Source organism: Heteronotia binoei, chromosome 5 (assembly GCF_032191835.1).
Source record: "Heteronotia binoei isolate CCM8104 ecotype False Entrance Well chromosome 5, APGP_CSIRO_Hbin_v1, whole genome shotgun sequence".
Lineage (NCBI taxonomy): Eukaryota > Metazoa > Chordata > Lepidosauria > Squamata > Gekkonidae > Heteronotia > Heteronotia binoei.
In genome coordinates, this window is record NC_083227.1 from 111,089,009 (window position 1) to 111,101,052 (window position 12,044).

Consider the following 12,044-nt stretch of genomic DNA (forward strand, 5'->3'; position numbering starts at 1 on the left):
CCCAGCATATCTCCTGTGCATTTACAGATGTTTCCCTTTCAAACATTACAATGTTTACTTGACAACGTGCACACACACACACACACATAAAAACTTGCTTACCATGCAGAGTATGACTCCTGATTCAAATTGCAATGTATGCAATTCAGTGACTCCCACCCCACTCTGCTTTTTCAAAGACACACACGCAACACATCTCCAGAACAATGCCTGAGCGGAAGAAGGGCAGAATGAGACAGCCAGAGTAACCCTTTACTCCGCTGTCTTTTTCCAGCTTTTTTTTTTTTTTTTTTAATGCGAGAGGATATGTTGAAATCCCTGCACCTTGTCCCCAAGTGAAAAGGAAGCCGGGAATGTCAGCCTCGTGATTTCCCTTCCTCGTGAATTCCAAAAACTTTATTTTCGGTTCCATGGGGGGGTGGGGGGAATCGCTGGAAGCCCCTAACGTAGAACGCCCAGGGCAAGTCTGGTTATTACTTGCAAGCTGGGCTTTGTTGTTGTTTTAAAGCTTCAGGTTTACAGCATTCCCATAAAGTGCCCCGCTGCCTTAAGCGACCACACCGCCACCCATCGGGGAACGGCGGGTTCCGGCGAAAGAGGACGATTTGTGTCTTCAAAGCTGGGTAGCAGGTTGAGTGCGACACCGGCCGCGAGGGGCTACTCCAAAGCTGGATCTTACCGCCAGCAGAAAGAGAGAGAGAGAGAAGGAAGGACAGGAACACGTTGACTTGGGTCCCGCCTGGCGGAGCCTATCCCCGCCCGGTCCCGTCCCGTCCCTCCCCTTGCCGGCGCCTCCTCCTCCTTGAAAGCAGCCATCGGAGTAGGTGTGGGAGTTCAGAGAGCACGCGACGGCGGCGAGGTGAGTCCTTGGCGCGCGGGAACGGGGGAGGGGTCCTGAAGAGGGGCGTCCGCCTTGAGTCTTAGTTGCTGCTGCCACCCCCTTCTTTCTCACGAGCAGTTCGGAGGAGGGGTGGGCTCGGAACACGGCAGAAGATTTGAATCCGGCTGCTCTCGGGGTGAGGATAGGTGGGGTTTATGAGCCCCAACTCACCTGTTGCCGGAACTGAGGCTCTTGTGGGAAGGGTGCACCTAGGAACTGTTGGACAACAGGCTGCCCTTCATTGCTGCCAAGAGGGCAGGCTGCCTTCCCAGCAAAAATGAGGCCAGCAGCCAGGCGTGGGACTCTCTGCCTTGGAGCGATCCGACCTAGAATTGGGGGCTGAATACATGGCAATGTATGAGGAAAAAACAGTCATGTTTTCAAATGAGTGCTTAGGCAGCTACCCTCAGGACCGGATCTACATGTTTTTAATCAGATGCTCAAATTAAAAAAAGGATGCCCCCTTATGAGCCCATTCTGTTTTATGGACTCATAGAATGGAATGGACTCCATACCCAATTTGGCACCCTGCCTCCGACCATGCCTGGGGGAAGCACCCCCTCTGCCCCTCCCTAGATCTGGCCCTGGCTACCCTTGCCAGTAAGCTGGGCTTGTAGGTGGCTTTCCAATGACTTTTGTGTCCAAACATGGATCTGCTGCTTTGTGTTATATGATGCCAACTCCTCCTAGGTTCTCAGTTGTGGCAAATAAATTCTTGATAGGTGATTGACTGGGTAGGCAATGGCAAACAACCCAGTAAAAAAAGTGTGCCATGAAAACGTGATGCGATGTCACCCCAGAGTTGGAAAGGACTGGTTGCTTGCACAGGGGACTACCTTTACCTTTTCAAAATCCTTGTGACAGTCAAGAAAGAAATTTATTGGGAGATCTCTCTCTCTCTCTCTCTCTCTCTCTGTTCTGAGGGTTCCACTCCACTAATATGTGTTGCCTTGCCTGACAGCAAACATTTGCCTAAGTGCAGGCATTCACTCTCAGGTTGTATATCTGTTGAGTGCCATCAAGTTGCTTCCAACTTATGGTGATCCTATGAATTAATGTCCTCCAAAACATCCTATAATCAACAGCCTTCCATGAGCTTCCTTGATTGAGTCAATCCATTTCATGTTGGGTCTTCTGTGAGACCATGGCTTCCTTGATTGAATCATAAGAACATAAGAGAAGCCATGTTGGATCAGGCCAATGGCCCATCCAGTCCAACACTCTGTGTCACACAGTGGCCAAAAAAATTATTTATATATATATATATACACACACACACACACACACACACTCTGTGGCTAATAGCCTCTGATGGACCTCTGCTCCATATTTTTATCAAACCCCCTCTTGAAGCTGGCTATGCTTGTAGCCTCCACCACCTCCTATGGCAGTGAATTCCACATGTTAATCACCCTTTGGGTGAAGAAGTACCGCCTTTTATCCGTTCTAACCCGACTGCTCAGCAATTTCATTGAATGCCCACGAGTTCTTGTATTGTGAGAAAGGGAGAAAAGTACTTCTGTCTCTACCTTCTCCATCCCATGCATAATCTTGTAAACCTCTATCATGTCACTCCGCAGTCGACGTTTCTCCAAGCTGTCAATCAATCCATTTCATGCTGGGTCTTCCTCGTTTCCTGCTGCCTTCCACTTTTCCTGGCATTATTCTCTTTCTCTGACTTGTCTTCTCACAATGTGACCAAAGCTATCATAGCCTCAGTTTAGCTATTTTTGCTCAGTCTCGGTATGTGTCCATATACAACACACTTCCATATGTGATGCTCAGAAGACTTTTTAGTCTTGTCACTTAATACACAGCGTACAAAGTAGAGGAGAGTCATAAAACTGACTGTATATTTGATTGTATATAAGTCTGCCTTTGAAATACTGAAAATGCAAACAATGATTAAACATCATTTGTTGAAATGACTCAGTTTTTAACATATAACTCCCTTCCTTTTGTGGTATAATTGCTACCAAGAAAGGAGTTTGCTAGGGGCTTGTTGCTTAGGGCTTTGATCCATGAAACAACCCCAGGCCCTCTCCTTAAGAAACACTACTTGGTTGATTTGGTTTGCCATAGCAAAAGTATCAAATCAAAAGTAGCAGTCCTAACACTAGGACATAGGCATGGAATGGGCTGACTAGAGTCAGAATTCCATTGTGCATAAACATTGTTCCAAAGGGTAGCCATGTTGGTCTGTGGTAGGGTTTCCAGGTCCAATTCAGGAAATATCTGGGGTGGAACCAGGAGCAAGGGTGTGATAAACACGGTTGAACTCCAAAGGGAGTTCTGGCCGTCACATTAAAAGGACCGTGCTCCTTTTAAATGCCTTCCCTTCATTGGAAATAATAGAGGATGGGGCACCTTCTTTTGGAGCTCATAGAATTGGACCCTCTTGTCCAATCTTTTTGAAACTTGGGAAGGAGGGGTTGAAGAGAGGCACCAGATGCTGTGCTGAAAATTTAGTGCCTGTACCTCAAAAAAACAGCCCTCCAGAGCCCAGGATACCCTTGGATTGATTCTCGTTTATAACCCATGGGAATTGGACTCCATAGGGTATAATGGAGTGCTCAGTGGACATTCAACCCCCCCCCCCTTCTGATAATCTTGAAGTGAGGGGAGGGCCTCCAAACTGCGGGATCCCCTGCCCCCAACTTGAACTTGGCAACCTAAGACTCTGCAGTAGAACAAACAAATTAGAGTCCAGTACTACCTTAGAGGCCAACAGGATTTTTGAGTATCTTGACAAAGAGAGCTTTGGGTCTAGAAAGCTTATACCCTGAAAGTCTTGTTAGTCTCTAATGTGCTATGGGACTCAAATCTGTTTTTGTGTGTGATTATTTTGTGTATTTCAGCACTATTTATTCACATGCCATTTGCTCATATATTTCTCTTGACCATATGTTGTCTGTCTGATTGGCATGGAGCTCATTGACATGAAGGAGATGGAGCTCAGGAATGCTGCAAGGATTAGAAGGAAAGCCACCGCATGCATGGCCCTTTCTCTACTAGGCAAGGCCATGGAGAAGTGTGCCATGATAAAACTTTTGCCATAGACTGTAAGGCTGGGAAGACTTCTCTTCAAGTTGCTGTCCATGTTGTTAAGCTGCTGTATCTACTTTCTGTCTATGTGTAGTCAAGCAAGAGGCCCACTGCAGATGAAAATAATCTCAAAGCATCGAGAAGATTTAGTTTTATTCTCCCTCTAGTTGAAACACCATTCTGCTCACCTTGTAGTCTGCTTGATTTTTTTTCTTTTGAAATTTAGGAACATGCAGAACTGATACAGAAGTGTTTTGTAGCTTCATCCTATATTTAGTCCAGATTGCTTCTGGTTTGTGTGTTATGTTTGTTGCTTCTGATAATACAGAACAAAAGCTGTTAACCCATTATTGAGACCAAACACTCTATTTTCTAAGTACAAGTTAATATAAGAAATCTGCACAGTGTGGGGGGCGGTTTCTCCTTTACTACAGCATAAGCCATATGGCTTATGTTAACTGTGACTCCAATACACAATCTATGATTTATTTAAAGTTTTTTATTTACATTTTTTACCCCACATTATCCTGCACTTCAGGCAGTTTACATAATCAGTATCAGGATTAAAAATGCAATTACAGCATAAATTACATTGTCATGCAGGCAGGATTGCTGTATGCTGAAAATCTTTAGAAAGGAAATCTAATCTTTTATTACACAGTAGAGTAGCTTTGAATATTATGCATGGTGGTTTTAAGAATTGTTCTCCTGTCAGATGCTCAAGAACATTAAAATGCAAGCTCTGGCCTTTTTATTATTGCTGAAACACTTTTCATTTTTGTCCTCTCTCCCTTTGTTTTAGCTGTAATGCAATGACAGGCCATTCTAGATGGGTTGGAAATTCATGCAGAATTGAAGAACTGAGGTAGCCCTCTCTGAAACCTGGACTTGGAGTTGCTCTTACTTCCTCTAGTATGGATACATCATTCTTGCTTTGTCTTATTCTGGCATTGCTTCCTGTAAGAACTCTTGGGAACACTTGGAAATGCCCTCATATTCCTTATAACTTGACCAGAGATTATACAGTGCAATATCACCTGCCTACATTCACAGCTGAGGGTGACATCCAGAACATAGTCACATATGAGCCTGCTGGTGCAATTTTTGTTGCCATTCGGAACAAGATCTACATGCTGAACTCGAAGCTGGCAATTCTTTCTACCATAGCAACTGGTCCCTGGGGTAGTGGCCAGTGCAAGATCTGTACCAAGTGCCAAGTGAAAGGGCCAATGGATTTTGAAGACACAGATAACAAAGTTTTGGTGATGGATCCATTTGAACCTTGGCTTTACAGTTGTGGGTCTTCTCAGCATGGAGTCTGCTTCCTGCATGAGATTGAAATGCAGGGCAACATTGTTTTCATTAAAGAAACTAAATGCTTGTATTCAGCCCAATTTAATAAGCCTTCTGAATGTCCAGATTGTATTGCCAGTGCCTTGGGGACTAGAGCTGTAGTTATTGATAAAGGCGCATCATACTTCTATGTTGCCTCTACCATCAACAGGAGCATAGCTGAGATATACAGCCCCCAATCAGTGTCTATACGAAGACTGAAGAGCACCACAGATGGATTTGACAATTCTTTCCATTACTTAACTGTGCTGCCTGAGTATCAAGACACGTATCCCATTGACTATGTGTATTCCTTTAATGACCAGCACTTTGTGTATTTTCTGACAGTCCAAAAAGAAAGCCCCAGCTCCAAATCATACCATACCAGGATAGTGCGGCTCAGCACTGAGGATAATGACTTGCAGAAGTACCGTGAGCTGAACCTGGATTGTCGTTTTGAATACAAGCGGAGGCGGAAGAGGGGACTTTCGGTGAACCCAAGGAATGTAGCTTTTAATATCCTGCAGGCAGCTCACGCAACCAAGCCAGGCTCAAAGCTGGCCCAAGAGATCAGTGCTAGTGAAACAGATTTGGTTCTCTTTGGTGTGTTCACTGAAAGCCATGTAGAGAGCAAGGTGCCACATAAGAATTCTGCTGTTTGTGCTTTCCCCATGAGCATGATCAACCAGGCTATTGATGATGGGATGAACAAATGCTGCAGTTCAAGCATCCATGGCAAGATGCTACGAGGACTGATGTTCTATCAGGATACTGAGTACTGCCCACATAATGTGAGTTCCCAGCAAACATTGCCCATCTTATTTACATTTAGGAACATGGTTGTGATTTCAGAGGTCTTATAGCTGCTAAAGGAAGTTTATTATTAATCATATATTTTAGAGTAGGGGTGTCAAACTCATTTTGTTATGAGGGCCGGATCTAACATAAATGAGACCTTGTTGGGCTGGGCCAAGGGAGGAGCCTCAGCTAATGGAGAAAATAGAGACTTTGCTCTGTAGCTCCTGTGCAATTGAGCAAGCCTGGCAAAACAAGCTGTGATGCAGAAGGAAGCAAGAGAGAGGGAGAAGGAAGCAGATGACAGCCAGTTGCTCACGGGCCTAATAGGAGCCCTCTGGGGGCTTGATTTGGCCCCCAAACTGTACGTTTGACACCCCTATTTTAGAGAATGTTTGAATCTACAAAGTGCTTACAGGCTTGTATTCCTCTTTGCAGCAAACCTTTGAGGTAGATTATTGCTTTTATAAAGCTGGTAAAGCCATGAAAGCATGACAGGGATTTGGTGTGAATCTATTTTTTTCAGGTTCAAGTACTGCACTAACCAGTTGGCCACACTGATTAACTGATGTGGTTTGATTGTGTTTTGTAAAAAAAAAATGCAGTACAGAGCTTTTATTATTACTTTTTTGGCTTTGAGAACACTACAGCACACAGAAGAACACAAAAGACATGATCTTTTTATGTTCCCATACAGCTTGTAGGAACACTCACCTATGTCATGGCCTTGTGTTGTGTCTTTCCCACCCTGCAAAATAGCCAGGCGGTAGGGAAATACACAATGTCATATATAAAACAGAGTTCCTATGTAGGGATGGGCCCAAACCAACTCATGAACAAAAGTTTGGGCAGTTTGCAGTTCGCAAGGCAATGTTTGCAAACTGAAGAGGTGCCATGAACTTCCATGACCTTTAAGGCAATTTGTGAAAAACAACTGAGTGGCAGCTGAGCTCAGAGCCATTTAAACCCCTGTTTTCTGCTCCCCACCAACTTTTGCAGGGAAACCCTGCTTTTTGTGCCCCATGAAAAATGGCGGGAGCAGAAAGCAGGGGTGACACACCAGTACAAAGCAGTTCAGTTCATGAATCAATCTCCTGGTTTGTATTAGGTCATGTTTCAGTTCATAGTTCAGCCACAAACCACAAACTGAACTGAACTGCAAAAATGCAGTTCATGCCCATCTCTGTTCCTGTACACGATAGGTAGGCGGGGGAAATGCCAGTTTTGCCACTGTATTGCATATAAAGGGAATTCTGTCATTCTGTTTCATTTAGGAAGTGCTAACCAAATCTTATTTTATGTGTCAACACAGAAGATCTCTCCAGATGTCCAGGAGAGATTTTTTAACTGTAATAATAATCCTATTTGTTATACTAGTTCTCCATAGAACATTTAAAGCAACATGGAAATGGTTCAGTGGGGTTTTAGCAGTTAAGCCACCCTGCAGAAGGATGGGTTTTCTCATAATTCCAGTGTATTTACAGTGTAATACTAAACTGAATTGCTCTCTTCTGAGTCAGGTCAATAGGTACAACTTGTTTTATTTTATTTATTTAAATTTATATCCCGGCCTCCTCTAATGGGCTCAGGGTGGCTAACAAAAGCCACATAGAATATTAAAAACAATATACAAAAAAATCAATTCCACACATTTTTAATCATAAAATCCAAGATGCACGTCGATGTTTCTGAATATCTGTATTTGTCCAATGGGATTGTCAGTGCTGTGGGGCATTTGCTACTTCCCCTTAACCATTGAAGGCAAGCTTAAATAGTTAGGTCTTACAGGCCTGGTGGAACTGGGGCAGGTTCTGCAGGGCCCTGATGTTTTCAGGGAGGGCATTCCACAGAGCGGGGGCTATTGTCAAAAATGCTCTGGCTCTAGTGGTGGACAATCGAACTTCTTCTAATGGTGGACAACCGGAGATCTGAAGAAGATTTTGGGACCCTGAATGTAGTGCTCTCTGGGGCACATATGAGAATTGCATTGTCCGATTCAGTTTTTAAATTTTCTCCCAGCTTTCCCAGACTTTCTTCTTCCTTACCTTGCGCCTTTGAAGCTTTCTATTAATTCTAAACAGTCCACTAATGAAAAAGCTGTGCAGTTATCTTGTTCTGTGACTGTCACCTTCATTACCATTCTTCAGCACCTGTGATTTTTTTCATGGTTATCTGCTGAAAAAAATTGCCTGTTTCTTGGAAGGGGCCTGGTTTGTGTGTGTGCAAGAGTTAGTATCTGATGTCCAGTGAGTGCCTGATAACATTATTATCACTCTGCTTTTGTATAGGAAGATAAAACTGGGATACTTAGTGACACAATGATTCATCTTGTGGGCAAATAGTTCATTGGCAAACCTGGTATTCAGTAGTAGTGGCTGGGATCCAGGAGGTTCACACCCAATTTTGAAACGTAGGCAGCTTGGAAGTCCTCTTTTAAAATCACCTTTCTTCTGTTGAACTACATGGGAGTGTGCTTATGGCTTGGTCTTGTTTAGACAGAGCAGATGTGGAGAGAATGAGATGGGGAAAAGCCACATTAACTTGAGACTGATGTGTCTGTTGCCCCTGTGTGCTACAGGTGATTTGCTTGGGTACCCACCAGAGGTGTGTTTTATTAATGGTGCATGATTAAGTTGCGGTGGCAGCTCAGAATTATGTGAGAGCTGTTTTCTTTTTGGAGCTAATTCTTTACTGGTGGGAGCTGTTTTCTCATGAAAACAATTAATGTATGAACTCAGAGCTCTTGGATCTCAACCAAGTTTACTTCTGTGATCTGTAGAAGCCCAAAAATATACCTTGCGAATTGTGAAAGGAATTAGGGCTGAGATCCTGAATAATATTTTACTTATGAGATCTGATTCTTTTCATGAGTAAAGAGAGTAAGAAGTATCACCAGTAGTGGGCCTGAGAAAAACACTGGAACCTATATGAATTTTGAGTTTCATTGTTACAGGCTGCTTTGCTTTCAGATTAAAACTCAGTACAATAATCGCTGAAATAAATGAATACATGACCTTATTTATTTATTTATTTATTTAAGATTTGTATCCTGCCCTTCCCACTAGTGGCTCAGGGCGGCTTCCAACAATTAGTCAAACATAAAAATAAAACAATATTTAAATATATAAACAATTAAACATTTAAAACTGTTAAAACATTAAAAACCAGTAAACATTCCAGATATATACATATAAAACAAGAGTCTGGCAAGCTACATTGAGTTCTCGTCTTAGCTAGGTGTAAGCTAGCCGGAAGAGGGTCGTCTTACAGGCCCTGCGGAACTGAACAAGGTCCCGCAGGGCCCTCACCTCCTCCGGCAGCTGATTCCACCATGTAGGGGCCATAACAGAGAAAGCCCTTTCTCTGGTGGATTTCAAGCGGGCTTCTTTTGGCCCGGGGATAGTGAGGAGATTTTGTGTTCCCGACCTCAGTACTCTTTGGGGAAAATGTGGGGAGAGACGGTCCTTCAGGTAGACAGGTCCCAGGCCATATAGGGCTGTGAGTCATACCTCTCACAAAGCAGAAAAGGAGGGAAATGGAAAGTATAGCTCAAACAATGCCAAAATTTAGTATTCCTTATATTAAGGCCTGCACAGAGGACTACCTTTACTTTATTTTCTGTTGACAGCAAGCCCAAAGATTTGGTTATCATTAATTTTATTAATTTAAAAAAACACTAAAAAGTGAACTAGTGTGCTCAGCCAATTGTTTGCAGCTGTACAGAGTTCTGGACTTTGATCTTTGAGAATGTGCTTAATATATGCTACAAATTATTTTCTGAGCAGCATTAATTGTATTCCTGTCCTGCTTGGACTCTAACAGAGATACAGTCACAACCAGTGTTTTTCTATTGTGTACTACTTGGTAGCACTGCAGCAGATTCAGACAGTGAAGCAAAAGCACTTAGTTTCAGGTTCATTATTACATGGCATATCCCAGGAAATAGCCCTTTTTGGACTCTGAAGCTGACCCCAGATTTTGTATTTTTCAAAATCTAGGACCAATGTAGATACTACAGACAAAAAAGTAACAGGAAGGAAAATAACCTGGACATGGCAGGGAGAGATGATGCATGAACTAAAACGAGAGAAGAATGGATAAAAGGACTGTAAACACATTATAGGAATGAGTGGGATGACATGTGCTCAGCCTATATATACATTTAGCATAACCTCTCAAAGAGCCTGTGCATATTCATGGTCAGTAAACTCTGCACAAAGCAGTATCTCTACACATACAAAGCCTATGCATATCAAACTGCACGTGTACAAGCTCATTCATATGTTATGCTGAATGCACATAGGGGGTATACCAGTGGACATGATCCAGTCCATTCTTTAAGTGCATTCAATGTTCAGTGCTCTGAGTGTTGCTGTACGTAACTTCTGAACAAGGCTAAAAATTAAAGCAACTGGTAGATTATATATAAAAGGAAAGGGGCAAGGGAAAGTGAAGAGCTGTACTTATGGGCAGTGTGCAGTCCTGGAAAGAGGTATTCCCTTCTAAGCCCGTTAAAGTCCATAGACTTAGAAGGGTGTAACTGCTTAGGAATAGCATTGTAAATTAATTTTCTGAATGACCAAATACAGGAATGTGATAATCTGTGAAAGCTTTCTAAATTTGTTAAAAACTTGGTCTTTATGGTACCATAAGACTCCTGTTTGTCTGCTGCAGCAGACAAACACATCTACTTCTCTGGAATAAGTTCTTCTGATGTGTTTGGGCTGCCCCCATGGGCACTGTGGTGAACATGGCTTGGGCCAAGGAGGAGTAGTTATTGTTTATTAATGAGATTTTAATATTGTAATATAAAAGCTGTGTCTCAGTCAATACCCCCCCTAAGCTGTGCGAGCAAAAATTCTATTTTGTGAGCTACTGGCATTAAAATTGTGAGCTACTGCATAAGTTAGTTTGTTCTGGGGCCATTTTTCCTCAGCTAAGACAAAAATGTGTGAGCCAGAGGTTAAAAAACCTGTGAGCTTGCTCACACTAACTCAGCTTAGAGGGAACACTGGTCTCAGTGTTAAACAGAGGACTGTATTTATATTTTTCTTGTTCATATCTTGTTCTTTAATCACCAGCAGGGCTTTTTTTGTAGAAAAAGCCCAGCAGGAACTCATTTCCATATTAGGCCATACTCTCTGACATCACCATGGTTTCACACAGGCTTTTTTGGTAGAAAAAGCCCAACAGGAACTCATTTGCATATTATACCACACCCCCTGACACCAAGCCAGCTGGAACTGCGTTCCTGTGCATTCCTGCTCAAAAAAGCCCTTATCACCAGTATCAAGATAGCTTTTGCAAATGAACAGCAAATGTGCCTCCATTGCCAGCTTCATCAATTAAAGGGGGCCTACTAATTAATGCTTCTGCTGGCTAATGTTCTGATTAAACTGTGTGCAGAGGTCGGATGGGAAAGGTTTATTGCTCCTGTCCAAAAGCAAAGAGATTTGCATCTCAGCACTTGAGAGGAAAAAAAAAAACTTGAAAAGTTGGGTCATGTGGTAGGAATAGGATTAGAAGCATATTAGAGTAAAATTTGGGCCATTTGAGACCTGATTGCTAGACACACACACCCTCCTTCCTATCTGCTTAGGCATACACAAGCAAAACAAGCAGTGTGTTGGCAGGATGAATGGATGACACGTCTTCTTTGGTTTTGTGATTTCAGTCTGTGGATTATGCAATAAAATTTAGTCACTCCCTCTTCCTGCTCCCTCTGCATCCTTACATGGGTGTTGGCTGAAAGACAAGTTCCGTCACTGAGAAGAACAGGGAATGGGTGAAAGTACGGTCTCTAAGTTTTGTTCACAGACAACAATATGCCTACTGCAATGACCCTATATGCAGTATATGTCACAAAGGTATGCTTTGAGAACTGAGTATTTATATGCAATCAGTTTCTTCCCATACTGACTGTTTCTCATGTGCAGTGTACAGTTAATGTGTATTCCTTTCAAGCTGAACTTCTATTTCAGAAATACCACAT

At 42.8% G+C, this 12,044-nt stretch overlaps 1 protein-coding gene across 1 annotated transcript in view; it reads left to right on the plus strand.

Annotated features, from left to right (window-relative positions):
• Nucleotides 1-806: 806 nt before the first annotated feature.
• The window catches only part of MST1R (macrophage stimulating 1 receptor), a 77,658-nt gene continuing 66,420 nt past the window's right edge, over nucleotides 807-12,044 (plus strand). The window contains exons 1-2 of the mRNA XM_060240065.1: nucleotides 807-859; nucleotides 4,728-6,048. Coding sequence (XP_060096048.1) covers nucleotides 4,840-6,048 — 1,209 coding nt within the window. The 5' untranslated portion in view covers nucleotides 807-859; nucleotides 4,728-4,839. The remainder of the gene's footprint in view (nucleotides 860-4,727; nucleotides 6,049-12,044) is intronic.